This window comes from Columba livia, chromosome 4 (genome assembly GCF_036013475.1).
Source record: "Columba livia isolate bColLiv1 breed racing homer chromosome 4, bColLiv1.pat.W.v2, whole genome shotgun sequence".
NCBI lineage: Eukaryota > Metazoa > Chordata > Aves > Columbiformes > Columbidae > Columba > Columba livia.
The window spans coordinates 66184260-66199591 of NC_088605.1; the positions used below are offsets into that span (position 1 = coordinate 66184260).

The following is a 15332-nucleotide window of genomic DNA, read 5'->3' on the forward strand; positions in this document are numbered from 1 at the left end:
TTCCATTCTATAATACCAAAAAGGAGGATTCAGCCTGAATTTATGTCAAGAGAAATTCCGAACAGTATATATTTGAAAATAGGAGATATTTGGCACATATAAATATGCAAAAATAGAATCTACTAATACAGTCTCTTAGCATAAAATGTAACACTCAAATTACTCCAAGTTTAACTCTTACATTTGCAATGTACAGAAATTAAGAGCAAGATTAATTAAAAATTATGTTATATATTTTCTTTCATTTAAGTATGCCGAGTATATTTTATAAGTAAAAGCCATTAAAATACATTAAATAAGAATAATTTAGAGAACACAAGTCCAAACACCTTATACAGACTGCACATGTTCAGTATATAAGCACATCCAAGGTATCAAACTTTTCTCCAAACAGATTCAATATGTACCCACCTGCTCAGTGTTCCTCATTATAATTAAAAAAACAAAACAAAACAAAAACAACAACAAAAAAAAACACCAAAAAAATCCAGCACATCTGCTCTGCTAAATAAGGTAAGAGAAGTCAATTTGACTGGATTAATCCATCCATACAAACAATATCATTAGTCAGAAACACTGAGGTTAGAGCTGAGGTTAGAGCTAAGCCCACAAGCGATTTTTGTTTGTTATCTAACTCCTGCTTCCAGAAATAAGGAATTATTTCTGCCTTGTGAGTGTTTCACATAATGATTTCCTCTGTTACGCTCTAAAGTCATAATCACATCTAAATGTTTGCTTTATAAACTATGAAGAAATGCAGATTGTACCTGGACTTCTTCCACCCACTGACTCACGGACTTCTACATAAAGCTTGCAACTCCTATAAAAACATGAATTCACTTGATCCATGCGAGTTCAATAACTGATTCCTTTTGGGACCTGTGATAATTTCGGCATCTGTTTGAAGCACTAGTAGCACCAAGTCTAGAGCTCTCCGCCACGCCTCTGTCTTGGCTGTAACATTATCATAAACCTTTAAAACCTCCGTGTGGTCAGTGAAGGGACTAGAACCACTGCTGAACAGGTCACCTCTTCTAAACTCCTTCAATATATATGCTGAGGGAGAGCCACAGTCAGCTGCTTTTTGGAGGTGATGTTCAATTGACGTACATGCTTCCAACTCTGACGCAGCTTTTGCAGTGTTACACATAACCACCGAAAGATACTGCTTCCAGCCCCTTGCTAACGCTTGGAGGACAACTGATTTATATTCTGACACAGATGCTGCCAGCCAAGGGTTGTGAAAGTCTCTCACAGCGTTTTTATTTGCTGGTTGTAAAGGCTCATCTCCAAGCATCTGAATGTGACTAAGGCATAAGAGCTCCACTGCACCACCACCAAGGAAAACCTTCCCATCGTTTAAAGCATGATGGAGTCGATACACAAAAGTCCAGAATTGGTCTTCTATGAGCTGCATCTTTGAAGCTACAGTACTGGTAAGCACAGCTGTGAGCAGGGAAATTCCTTGCACTTTTACCCTGACTGGCACAAGCTCACCCAGATCCATTGCACGCCCATCGCTGGCCTTCCACAGCTCCACCTGGGCCCCGCTCCCCAGGCAAGAAGCCTTCAGCTGAGTGAGGTATGTCACTGGCTGGGCACCAGTGACCTCCCGAAAAGCACACAACACATCCCGAGCCACAGAACCAATTACCAATATACTGTTTGCTATGCAACCTTCCAGTAAGTTTTCACACACATTTCCTTTGACCAAAACCAAGTTTACTTCAAAGCTTTTTAGAATATCTAACATATTCCTCAGCCACAAGTCTCCTGCTCTGTCTTCCTGTAGGCCGGGATGCTCCAGTATGGTCCTTACATTACATGGTCTACTAAAACCTAAGTGACGATATTGTTCAGTTAGGTCACCATCCATTAGCAGGATCCGAAGGGGTTTGTCTTCAAAGTATTTGATAACTGTGGCTTGTTCTGGTGATACTAGTGTGACAAAGCCTGGGGAAACACAAGAATAGCTTTCAGGCAGGCCCAGTAAACAGCATGTCACCACTTCTGCAATATTAAACTGGGAAGAGCCACGCCGTTCTGCTCTCTCTTGTTGATACGCAACAATGCTTTGTAGCAGTTTCATGCTAGTCTGATTTCCATAGCTCAGAGCCATCGCCAGGTGCCCTAAACCATAACATTCACATGGCTCTGCTGATTGTCCTGACAGGTATCCCTGAAAATCACGTTGCTGGCTTGAAAAATGGCTTTTTCCTAGAGTGCTGAAGTATCTGCTATGTGTTAACTTTTTTTTGTTGCAGCTAGATGTGATAACACCACTTCCAGCAATCAGAGACATACTTTTGTCACCTGCTGGTTTGACACGGGGAGCTATTGAACCAAAGCCGACCAAAGGTGAAACAAGGTGCTTGTCAAAATTACAGTCCTCATCTTGATGGGAACAAGAATTTATTGGAAATATTTCTTCTGGTGCAGAAATTTCTTTCTGAAAATCTAGGAAAATCTGAGGATTTAGAAGACTGTCACATCCAATTTGGCAAGTTTTGCTTTTAAAGGCATGTGCCCTAACTCTGCTAGAACACAGCTCTTTATTCACATCATGTACTGACATTTGAAGGCACCGGACTTTCTCACAGCAAGAGTTCAACCCCTCTGACATCACAGATACTATTGCTGAAACAGGAACATTCTGCTGGAGGCATTCCAGTACAGCATCGCTCCACGCACCAACAAGAAACAACAGGGTACTCATCCCAGTCTTAAATTCCTTGTTTTGTGCCTGAATGGTTTCATTAAGAAGCTGTCCGGCAGCACTAGTTAAATCCAAACTTTCGATCAGTCGAACAGCAGAACAAATCAATGTGCTTTGGTTGGTGCTTTCATCCACAATGAATTTACATGATTTAATTGGCCCCAACAACGTTCTTCCAGCTCCCGCTAAGGATGAAAGCTGCTGAAGTCCAATATGTCTTCTTGCATTCACGTCCTTGAAAGCCATTGGCAGCAGGCAGGACCTGTGAACAGAACACAGACTTACTGCCCCATGCTCACAGGACTCCAGAGCACACAGCAGCCAAAAATTAAATTAGCAGTCTAACACTGATCATAGCACTCCTATGAGGCACTCTGTGCAAAACAGTTCTTCATTCTACCCACTTATTATGAGACACAGATGCAGTTATTTGCCTTACTTAGAGCAGACTGGACAATTCTGTGCAAGCCAAAGTGCTCTGTACAGATCCGTGTTGGTACCAATAGTTATGCTGTTGACTTTAACCTTCAAATCTGGAAAAACATGCTCAAACTTATTTTATTCCACTTCTATTTATGCCATTTAACATGCATCAATACTTCATTAAATGTGCATGAAAAAGAACAAACTGCCAAGACTTTAAAGTTTTGATCTAATAGTCAGTTTTAACATGCCAAAAATAAATCTTCTTTCCCTTTAAAGCCCTTCCACACCACACTCCTGTGGCAGACCACATGGATTAAACTAAAGCTTCTTTTCTTTTTTTTCCCCTTTTTTTTTAAATGAAAAGTGTACACACCAAGAATTAAGCAGCGTTAACTCATATACATTTTATGCTCAGATACAAATGATTTATTTCATCATCCTACAGGTTCCTTTGCATAGCTATCCCAAATCCAAAAAACTCTTTCCCACCTCACTCAATGAGTGTCCATCTGAATATTATCCCAAACAAATACGAAGTGTGAATTTAAAAAGCAGAGCAGGCAGTCAGAAATAACCTTATACCCTGAAAGACCTAAAGTTCCAGTCCAGCCTACAATTTTTCTTTCATTACTAGATACATCTTGAAGTACCAAAAGAATAATTAACCAATCAATCATTTTAGTCTATAGTTACCTGCAATTAACAACAACAACAAAAAAGCACTTTTTCAGATAAGCAGGTACGTTTGGCTTTACAAGGGTACTGGGAGTGTGCATCTGAAAACTTCCATGCAACCTGCTTAAGGTTTTTTTCTGGAAATTTTTCTTGGCAATCTCTTGCAATAACAGTCTAGCCATACTCTGTATCTGTATCAGTACTTCCAGTAACGACAATAAAAAAGCCTCCTTTTTCTTAATTGGAATCCTTAGCTTAATATCACAGGTAGTTTGTTTTGAAACAAACAAACAAAAGAAATTATTAAGTAATAACCATTGTATCATGGAATCCAATACGAAACGTTTCCACCACTCCCCTAAAAACCCATTCTATCTGATTTCTCTTAAGCATTTACTAAGGCAGTGGTTTTTTGACATCACTTTTTCTGAATTCAAGCAGTTCTCTGCTAGTAACGGCCCCTTCTCACCTTGCTCATTTGGATAGAATGAACAAATAACCAATTCATGATTCTCTTAATAAAATTTAGGAAAGAGCTAAGCTGGCGATGCTGAAAGGCCAGGTAATGCTCTCTCGCTGTCTAGGTCATCAGAAGGCCATGCTGCTGTTTGGATGGGAGACAACTATGGAAGGATTGCTGGGAAAGGGGTTTCCATTTGGCAGTACAGTGAACTTCTTACTACCCAGTCAGTCCCGAACGCGGGTTCAGCTCAGCAGTATGAGCTACTGTCACACTGGAATGGTGTTTTTATTTCAATGCATGTGAAACCAAGACTGGTTATGAAACAGATTAATTAGTGGTACTACAGCACCTTATATCAAGCTAATGCATTTTCAACAAACCTCAGCACAGACAAATACAAGTTATTTAACTAAAATTTTCTCAGAGATTTAAGTTAAAAAAATGTGCCCCTTCCTTTCTGCTTAAACTTGTACTTTAAAACTGTAGCTTCATTTTGGGCACCAGCCCGTACCTCTGCAGACACATAAACCTGAATCAAATGGACCCAGTGCTTGGCTGCAAAACCAAATGAAGGCAGGCCATGCACTTACAGGAAAGAATGTTTTTATTTCATTGCTTGCACAACCTCTGGCATGTGTGATTTACGATTTTGTGAAACTTTTCCCTCTCTTTTTGTTTAATGCGTGTTATTCTGGCAAGAACATCACACTGTCCTATGCTAGCAGAACCAATATAGAGCAGACCCAAAATTCAACTTTTCATCCCCCCATTCCCTGACCTCTTACCTCTTTTTCCATCCAGTCTGAGGTGGAAAAGGTAAGAGTCAAATGGAATTACATTTCAGAGTCAAACACAAGTGAGGTCATCAAAGAGGAGGCATCCTGGAGAATAAATGAACAAACAAAACTGGTAGTGAAAGTCTGACACTTATGAGACATTACCTACAGATGGCTTCTGCTGAGTTAACTTGCATGCTGACCTATTGCTGCCCACCTCATCATCTGTCTCTGCAAGCAAAATAAAACTTGGGCTTAGGTTCAGTTTATGTTTACGCACATGGGTTTTAGCTGTCTGAAGCGAACTCTAAGATACCAGAGGTACACCAAAAACTTATGACTTACGTTGTCTTACAGCACCACAAGCATGAGGGCTGAATAACAAAATTTTAGCTCAGATTTCCAAATTAATGTATTTTTGAGAAATGTTGGCCAAATAAAAAAGTCTCTCATGCATGCACACACGTTCTCTTGCACCAGCACTGGTGCACGCTGAATGAAAAACAGGTAGAAAATGCTCTGCTTACAACTAAACCACCAAGTGTTCAGGTAACTGTCACGACTCACTTGAGCTACCTAAAACCTACCTATGTGTGGAGAGAAAGAGCTTCCTAAACGGCTGTAGCTGAGGCCAAACGCCGCTCGTGAAGCAGCGTGGCAGCAGAGACCGGCCGGCACGCACGGAGGGAGGCGGAGGGACTCCAGCAGGGGGTAAGCACCCCGGAGTCGCCCTGCCCGGGCCTGGCGGCGGCCCGGCCGCTTCCTCTCGGCCGGAGGGCCGGCCCAGGCCCCCCTCTGTCTGCACAGCAGGCGGCTGCCGGTTTCTCACCGGTGCGGCTGCGCTTTGCTCCGCGCCCGGACCCGCGCTGAGGTGAGGCAGGGCGGGCGCGCGCTACCAACGGCTGCCGCCCTCGCCGCGCGCCGTTGCCAGGACACCGCCGCTTAGTTGGTGCACCCGGCGGGCGGAGCGGCCGCCGCGCTCTCGCTGACGTCACGAGCCCGCCGGGTACCATTGGCCCGCGCCGCGGAGGTGGGCGGCTCCTCCGGCGCGTCCTGCTCGCCCATTGGGCGGCGCGTTCCGTTGCGTGCGGCGGGGCCGAGCGGGTAGCGCCGACCCGGAGCCGTGTCCGTGCAGCGCGGCCGGATGGTGAGCGCCCTTTCCCCCGCCGCGGGCCCCTCTGCCCCTCGCCGCCGCCGAACGGCTGCAGCAGCCTCCCGCATGCGTCCCTCCGCGCCTTCCCGCTTGCGGCCGCGGGCTCGGCTTGCCCAGGGGCCCGGAGCCCTCTGCCCATCCCCGGCCTCGGGCAGGCAGCCCTGGGCCGCGAAGGGCTGCGGGGAACGGGCCGCCGCCTGTTGCGCGGTTTGCCGGCAGTGCCGCCCGGTTTCGTCGCACAGGCGGAAGTCGGCGCTCGGGCCAAGAAGGGAAAGGCCTCCCCCAGAAAACTCGGCACTATGAAATACACCCCGATAAAACACCGAGAATCGCGAACTGTGTCACCTGCTTTCGCGGTGCGGGGTCGGCCAGAGGCTGGGTGGTGTTATCGCAGCGTCCTGCCCTGCTCCGCTTCTCCCTCCCCTGCAGCACCTGCGGCCGGCACTGGCCGGGGAGAACCTGGAACATAAAATGGATTTGCACAACTCAGTTTTGAAATAAACAAAGGGGAGTCGATGCACACACTGCTACTCAGGATCTTCAAATTTGTTGCTAGATTTGTAGGTGTATATGCATGCAGCAAGAAAAGAGGTTCAGGTAGTGCGTATTTTTTTCTTTATAGCCAGGAAAGCATCTCGTGGGTTTCTCTCAGAGTGGAATGTAGTAAAAATCTGATACCTGGGTTAACAGCAGAGAAAAGAGGTGTTCCTGGCAAATTGGTTTGCAATCCAACTTGGGAAGGACAAATCATGTTAAAAAATGAAATTTCATTTCCAAATACAACAAAAAGGAGTCCTCTGTGTTAACAGATTGGGTATTTCAAAGAGAGAACCCAGGCAGAAACGTCTGTCTATTCAGCAGAGATAAGAGATTGCTCAGCAACAGCCAGAAAACAAATTCCTTTCTTTTGTGTTTACTCTTTTTAACCCCAACCAGTTAAAGCTGGGCTTCCATGAGTCTGCGCAGATTCAAGACCGGAGGACTAAAACCTGCTGCTGGTTTAGAAAACCTATACTCAAGAAAAACATCTTTCCTGCTTACGGGCAGGGGGTGGGGAAACCACTGTGTACACTTACACCAGAAGCAGGAAAGGTCACCGAAGTGTCCTGGGTAATAATGCACAAGCTCAGCGCAAGCAGCTTAGTTCTCCATGTGGGACAGGTTTTGTGCTGATCTCACTGTTAATACGGCTTGTTGTTACCTCGCACCACAGCTAGCTGGCGGACAAGCAGGCTGGAGCTACACACCTCCCTTTACACTTTGCTCCAACAGAGAAGATGCTCTCACACATCTCAATTCATTGCTGACTTTGAGGAGTGGCTGAATTGGAGTCTCCTGAACAGAAAAGACCCTATATAACCAGCCTTTTTAGCTGTGAGGATGATTTATTTGACATTTTCCAGGTGAAACCACTCCTGACTAAACAAAGCCACCAGCAGGAGGTGCAGAGGGTCTTAGTCACCTCAGTGAAGTGTTCATTTCCAGCCTGCCTGCCTGTTCTTCTGGTATCACTCCTTTAACTGATGGTATTTCTGTTTAAAACATGAAGCCCAGATGCTTATTCCCCAGTAACAAAGTCTTCAGCTTGTTTTCTTTCTAGAATAACGTCAGAAAATGTGGATAGAGACCCAGTGTCCACCACTTGCAACGAAAAACCTGTCTCACTTCTGCTACAGCTTTACTGTTGTTATTTATAATTCAGTTGTGTTTTGAATTTTCTTGAGAGTAGGCTATTTCTTATTGTTTCTCTCCATCACTTTCTTTAGGCATCCAACTATAGAAAACCTGGCTTAAGTACAGCCCAGAGGAAGAAAAGCGGCTTGAAACCGGAACTTACAGAAGAGCAAAAGCAGGAGATCAGAGAAGCTTTTGATTTGTTTGATACTGATGGATCTGGAAGCATTGATGTAAAAGAACTGAAGGTTTTCAAACTCTTTTTCTTGGATGGAAATAGCTTTGGTCTCAGAATTTAAGCTGGTTTTCTGTTTTCCAGCCCTGTTCTAAAATAGTTTTGAAGTATGAACAAGAGTAATGGCTTGCTGTCACAAATGAATATGGGGTGTACCACATGGTTAACCTGAGAAAGCATTGCATGTAACATGTCAGAGCACACAAGCCTCTCTAATACATGGATAGTAAGTCACATAGCTCTGAATATCTGAGCATTAGAGGAACCAAACAGTTCCTCTGTTTACGTAGACACCGTCCACACTTCAGCTTTCCTGACTGGCTGAGCTCATTGTTTCTGGGAAATGGACTTCTGCTGGTTTAGAATGAATGTCAGAATGTAAGTTTTTTCCTTGTCTCAGAAACAAAACAGAGATTTTGCACACATTCAGAAAAGATACAACATCATTTTCATACACTTGTTCCAAAAATTGCCATCAAGAAATAACAGATCCAAGTTGCCCTTTAGTAACAAAACAGGTAGTGTGTGTGTGTGTGCACACCTGTGCATACACGCAGTAGTACAAGAGGAAGATTATTCTCCATTTTCTCCCTATATTTTACTGATATGATTTTTTTTTTTTAAAGCCTGAATTTTTTATCTTAATTATCTCCTTGCCCATGGTTTCTCACATACACACAATCTGCCTCAATTTCTGCGTATGTTACCTAAAAGAGTGAGTTACCTAAGCCTGTGGCTTATCTCAGGATTTATCTGGAAGTAGTTATGATTGATTAAGGAGAGTGTATTCTCTGAACGCAGATTAGACATTAAATATACATTAAATATAAATATAAATATGTTAAAATATACTTCTTAAAATGGACCAAAACATTTTTAGCACCAACCATTTAATGCTATATTTTTCTTTTTCAAAATTAATTTTTAAATATAGGTATTTTACAATAGAAAGCTTTCCCTTCTGAAAGACAAAATGGAACATTTTCAGTTGTCCCATCATAAGAAACTGGTCAGAAAACACACAAATGCACTTCAGTTAAACCTTAAATTTCTGGTGAGTTAGCACTTTCCAGTAGACAAGTGTTAAGTAAAAAAAATCTGCCTAATATTAACTATTGATTTCCACTAGCGCATATAGGAAGAATGAATGTTCACAGTTCAAATCTTCCTCTAGTTATGTGTTCTTGAAATTTCAGTCTCTGAATTAAATACGCTGTAATCATCTGGAACACCAGCAGTGTGAAATTACTAATAAACACTCAGCAAAATCATTGTTCTAGGCCAGTGAAATGCTAAAGCCTGGTTTTAAAACAATGTTAATATTAAGCATTTGCACAACAATCTACACAACAACTGTTTTGATGGTGACACTTTGCTTGTGCTCTGTGAGGCTCAGGTTTGCTTTTCTTCTCCTCACTAGCACAGCAGTCAGTCTTTGATTTGCTGAGGCTGCGACTTACAGAGCATTGTCAGTAGCCAAAGGTGCCAAAAGCTGTGCACGTGGATTTCTTCTGTCTCTGTGTACTGGGTTGTGTAAAGTTAACTACATGTAATTCTGCCCTAAATTTCAAATGGAGAGAGATCACATCGCTCGTTTCCAACCTCTTGTGAATTCCCCATTTGATAATCCACTTGCTTTAGGAGCTATGTTGAAAATAAATCTGTAGTTCAGAAATGTAGATTGGAACCTTTGCCTAATTCAGACACAGTAAGTTTCTCTTGGTTTCAGAAATATATCCATGTTTCATATGGGCCTAAAGTGAAAATACATCTGAGTCTTAAGAATATTAAACCTACATTATTACTATTTGGAAAGATGAAACAGGCAGGTAAGAGATATCAAGATATTCTCATTGCAGTGAGTTACTATTACAGTTTTGGATGAGGAAATTAAGCTTTAGTGCAGCTGCTATCACTATAATTCTGGTGGCCTCCTAACAGTTGGTTTTTGGCACAGGTTGCAATGCGTGCTCTAGGCTTTGAGCCAAAGAAGGAAGAAATTAAGAAAATGATAGCAGATATTGACAAAGAAGGAAGTGGCACCATTGACTTTGAAGACTTCTTGGCCATGATGACGCAAAAAATGGTAGGAATTCTTAACAGAAATTCTTGTGACAGCATAAAAAAATACTGTAAAGGAATATCCTGGTGGTGGGTATTTTATAATTAATATGTGTTTTGTTTTAGAGTGAAAAGGATTCAAAAGAAGAAATCTTGAAAGCTTTCAGATTGTTTGATGATGATGGGACAGGAAAAATTTCATTCAAAAACTTGAAAAGGGTTGCCAAGGAGCTGGGAGAAAATTTAACAGATGAAGAGCTTCAGGTAAATTCTCATTTGCCAGAGGTTTCCTAAGAGGCACAGACCAATCCTGTAGCTCCTAAGGAGTGGGTAGAAATTTATGCCTATAGAAAAAGGGCCAAAAGGTCAGAAATATGAAGAATCAAATACACAGTTATGTTTTCACACTATGTGCTTCTGTTTTGTTTTAATGAATGGAAGATCTCGTGTTTAGAGTCCAGTGCCTGACCAAATATACAATATATTTTGTAGGAAATGATTGATGAAGCTGATCGAGATGGAGATGGAGAAGTAAGTGAGCAAGAATTTTTGAGAATTATGAAGAAAACTAGCTTATATTAATATTTGTTGCCTTGCTATACAGCTACTCCAAAAGATAACCTGGAAAAGACTTAAAAACTGGGCTTGTGCCTCCTGCATATGTCCTGCTACATAAAGAAAGTCTGAAAGGACGGATTTTTGGTTCATTCTTCTTTTTCAGCAAAGTTAATTGAGGAAGGGGGGGCTTCAGTACCCAGAACTATTAAAACGAGGTATTGCAGAAGTGAAAAGGAAGGATGAACTGAACCTGCAAGGCAGGATCCCGTCCCTTCCCCTCCCCCTTGACAATTTCATTGATTGCTATTTTGGACAAAAAATGCTGTTTCAACTATTTATCTAAAAGACATTTCACTTGAGATGTTCAAATTCCCCCTGCTTCTGGGAAGGGCCAATTGTGACTTTCCTAAGACTACAAAATGAAGGTACAAGCACAGTATTTTTATTCCTTTTAAGGCTTTTAGGTTATCTCTTGGTATTTGTCTCCTTCTGTTTATTTCCTTGAAAGACTCTAAACCCAACTGCATATCTGTATTTATTTCTGTACAAAACAGTTTTCCCATGACAAGTTTTTGGCCCTAATGGGAAGCAAATGCAGCGAACCAGATTTGGTTCTTCATTCAGAGCTGTGTGCCATCACTAGATGTTCTTTTGTTTATCTGATTGTCTGAAACCTGGTTTACTTGAATGTAACCTGCTTGGATTATCACAGTTTATTGTATAACCAGTCAACATCTTGCACCATTGTTTGTACTCCCAAGACATTACAGAGCTGCTGTTACGTATGCCAGGATTTAAGGCACCTAAAAGTTCAGTGCGGCATGCTAGGGTAAATTTCTCTTTGGTATTTCAAGTCAAGTTGCAGGGAGGACTCGCATCTGAAGTGAAAAAATAGCTCACCTTGGACATCTGTGAAACACTGAATATATTTAGAACCATGCAGCCCAAATTCATTTCAGACATCACAGGTTTGGTTTGTTGGGTTTGTTTTAGGAGTACCTTCATTTAAAAAAAATATTTCTTACATACATTGTCAGTGTAGGAGTTACTGGAGAGCCACATTTCCTTCTATGTTATGGTAACACAGCAGTGCCACACAACATGACATCCGACGATGTGGTTCTGGCAGGAGGGTTTTTCCTTGGGTTCGGATTAGACAATCAGCTTCAAAACTGCAGGGAAATGGTATCATCCTAAATTACATCTCCCTCTAATAACGTGCCTGACTGAGAGTTTGTTTCTGCTCACTGTGAAACGGCAAGTAGGTAGCAAAGTGGCAGGAGGGCTCAAGGGGAAGAGAAGGGAAAGAACAGTAGTTCACCAGTAGCTGTGAAGATCTCTCTTCAGACAGCTTCTGCTGCTTCACAGCATGGACAGTGTTTGCACAAGAAAGGAAGGGCCAGCTCCTGGCTTAGCTCTTCATTACAGCTGCTGTGGCTCTTCAGGCTGTAAGGGCCCAGCAGGGGGAGAATTCGTTTCAACAGTGAAAGGAGAAGAGCTCATTCACCCATCTTGTTCTCAGCGTGCAGACGTGGACCTGGCACATTCTGCCCAAGTCCTCCAAGTGTTGTACTCTGAACAGCGCTCTCTAAATAGAGCCTCTCTAACCTGCACAGAAGTGGGCTCAAACCTGGGGGAGAGCAGGGATTGTGTAGGACCCTGGAAAACTCAAGACATCTGTGAAGTCCCCTGTTAACACAGTCAGTGGCAGTAGATGTAAACTATAGTACAGTAAGCGTTTTAAAATGTCTATTAATTTTGTATAAGTGTGAAATAAAACTGTTTTGCAAGTTAAGGACTTTGTGTGCTTTATAACTTGGTGTGCTTACTATGAAAACTAAATATTCAAAAATAATTCTAAAGTGTTAAATGGTTCACCACGTACATTTTCACTATCATTTATCTTTTCTTTCTAAGAGAGAAATTCTTAGGTGCAGTAGTCTATCACACAGTTTATCTGCCTCTTCCACTATGCTTATTAAAAGTTTCTATTACTAACCACTTATATTCAGAAAGGGAAGTTTGAAGTTCTGGGTGATTATGGGGAAACCCAGAGCCTATTAGACTGCCTGTACTTTTTTTTAATGCTTCTACAGGAAGAGATTGATGACTGTTGTTTACCTATGATGCATGTCACTTCTCTCTTCCTGTTCTAATCCCATTACTTGACTTCTGAAGGTAGGAAAAAGACACACAATCATACCTACCATATATACTACAATGATGAACGGTTATTTCTGGCTTGCCCATTAATTTCTTAAGTCCGGAATGTGGAGCAGTGGCTGAACTAGCACAGAACTTGCAAGTGTTAACGTAATAGAATAAGTGTCTCATGCTGCTTTAGCTCGTGTGGTAGCGAGGGATTCCTTCAGTCGCATGCAGCGAGTATGACGACTAACCCACAACAGTATCAGCAGCAGCCCACAGCGGTGCTGTGGTTCTGCACCGACTGTTTTCAATGTTCTTGTGAATCCCTTCTAGAATTTTATCTTTTACGTTTCTATACATGGTGGAGGAAAGGAGCCTGATTGAAGCCAGTGGCAGAACTCAGGTTTGTGTGAGGAACAGGTACTGAAATGTCCATTTAGGAATTCAGTTCTTTTACTGTGCTGGAGAAAGTGACTCAGATCAATGAACTGGGAACGTACCCAGCAGACATTTTTTCCTGGGCTCTGTTCTAGTGCCTACGCATGTAGTTTACTCTAAATTGAGGGGTTTCACTAAAGACAGCTTACTTGCATCCCTCTCCTCATTCACTCTGTTCTCCAAAACAGGAGCTGGGACGCTTCCAGAAGACTTGGATTCAACCCCTTTGCACTTAAGCACCAAAAAGGAAGCAAAGCAGCAGTTTGGGATGCCTTGCCTCAAAGGACCCATCCCTCAAGGCACCCGAATCCAAGTGGTCAGCAGTGTGAGCATGTCCCCACTGGCACCCGATGCAGAGGGGAAGGCTTCAGTCCCAACCCCGCTTTATGTTCCCCACAGACAGATCAGGGCAGCTCTGGGGGCAAGGGGACGGATGGCTGTGACCCTCATCTTTTGCATCCCTTTTCCCTCCATGCTGGCAGGGAGGCTGGGTTCTTACCTGGCACTTGCAAATTCTCCTCAAACAGCTGCAGTTCGCACTCTCCAGCATGCGAATCCCACTGGGACTCTTCCTTCTGCAACATCGGTGAAGCCCGGTTTTCAGTTTGAGTGTTTGTGCTGATCAGATGCTGCACAAAAAGGAAAGTAGAACTGCAGTTTGTATTCGACAAGTGCCTAAATATCAAAGCATTGATAAGGGCAGTAGCTGCTAGGGAGATAAAACTGCAAATGACTTCCAGCAAAAAATGTTTTTAAATCAGAATGTTCTAGGCTTTTAATAAAATACAAAATAGTTCAAGAGAAAAAATTTACGTAGCAGCTGTATGCCAAAATATGCCAATTGCATGGTAATTTTAAACTAACTTTTGCTGTTATCTCCCCTGCGCAACTTTTAAGTTCTTTATCATCTCTCAGTCCCGCAGCACAGTAAAGCAAATCTTCAGCTGGCTTCAGAAAAAGCAAACACAACAAAAACCCACCAAAAACCCCAACAAAAAACAACAACAAAAACCCCAAACCAACCAACCACAACCACCAACCAAACAAAAACAAAACAAGAAACCCAACCAAACAAAAGTCATCTGAACTGGCAACTTCAGACAACGGACTGTTGTGCTTTGTGACCACATCACAGTGGAAAGTGGATAAAGGCAGCAGTCTGGGAGCAGGCTGACTATTTTGCAGTTATACTGGTGCCAAATGCAAGTCAAATAGCAGGCTGGCCAGGCACAGGTGACTGCAAAAGACTGGAGGAGGCTTTGGCTGCCTGAGGTGCTCCTGCAGTTAGCAGGTAATGAGCACTACGCTCTCACTTCACTGGGTGTGAGTTTGTCTTCAGAGCAATAAGCACAGGGTCAGCTACTAACGTTGCAGTTAATTAACAGCTTCTTTTCAGGTAAGCCTAATCTTGGCATGTTAAAGAGGATGAGGGAAGGCAACAAAAGAAACCCCTTGGTGTACTTTCACATGCCAAGAGTCCTACTAACAGAGCCTAAATATTTCAATAAACTCATGAAGCATTTAATGTTGAAGTATTTAAATTGGTCATTTACAGTTTTGAAGAGTAACTCATGTCCTGCAAACTGCTTGGTGAAGTCATACCACATATTCGAAATGTTAAGTATTAATTCCCTGGAAACTCCTCACTGAGTTAATATAAATCAAATATCACCATATTACATTAAACACCCCTGGATATTGTACTCAGGTTTTAAGAAAGACTTGGGCTGTAGAAAGCGCGCCGGGCCAGAATTCAGCGTTGACACATTTGATACACGGAAATGCTACCAGAACATGTTTTCTTGACACGGGTTAAATCTTTCTGTGACCCCTCCAAAAAATTCTACAGTACCATGCTACTTAAATCTATTCCATGCGCTGGCTGGTACTTTTGGCAATCTTTGCAAGCTTGTCATTGCCTTTAGGTGGTGCATTTTTTGCAATCATCCATTCTCCCAAAATATCAATGTTAAAGCCAAATCAGGATCACTGAGACTGCATCCAGCTGT

The 15332-nt window shown here is 42.5% G+C and overlaps 2 protein-coding genes across 5 annotated transcripts in view; one reads left to right on the forward strand and one right to left on the reverse strand.

The window, feature by feature from the left end:
- The window catches only part of BBS12 (Bardet-Biedl syndrome 12), a 50893-nt gene that overhangs the window by 16237 nt on the left and 19324 nt on the right, over positions 1–15332 (reverse strand). Inside the window, exons 2-5 of one of the 4 annotated variants that reach the window (XR_010472432.1) lie at positions 13823–13952; positions 6555–6668; positions 5066–5161; positions 768–2978 (exon numbers count right to left, since the gene is read on the reverse strand). Coding sequence is in view for 1 of the 4 variants with exons in the window: in XM_021298650.2 (XP_021154325.2) it covers positions 821–2962 (2142 nt within the window). In the remaining 3 variants the exon portion in view is untranslated. Of the gene's footprint in view, positions 1–39; positions 2979–5065; positions 5162–5643; positions 6003–6554; positions 6669–13822; positions 13953–15332 lie in introns of those variants that run through there. The other 3 variants (XR_010472433.1, XR_010472431.1, XM_021298650.2) reach the window with 3 other exon arrangements.
- Positions 6051–12532, forward strand: LOC102091950 (uncharacterized). The gene is made up of 5 exons (XM_065062130.1): positions 6051–6203; positions 7976–8131; positions 10076–10204; positions 10306–10443; positions 10672–12532. The coding sequence occupies exons 1-5, from the start codon at positions 6201–6203 to the stop codon at positions 10759–10761; spliced, it is 516 nt and encodes a 171-aa protein (XP_064918202.1). The 5' UTR covers positions 6051–6200; the 3' UTR covers positions 10762–12532.

Bases quoted from the DNA above. Each gene is read 5' to 3' on its own strand.
- LOC102091950 (XM_065062130.1), top strand. The intron at 10,205-10,305 runs GTAGGAATTCTT...GTTTTGTTTTAG, and splicing joins CCATGATGACGCAAAAAATG to AGTGAAAAGGATTCAAAAGA. The intron at 10,444-10,671 runs GTAAATTCTCAT...TATATTTTGTAG, and splicing joins TAACAGATGAAGAGCTTCAG to GAAATGATTGATGAAGCTGA.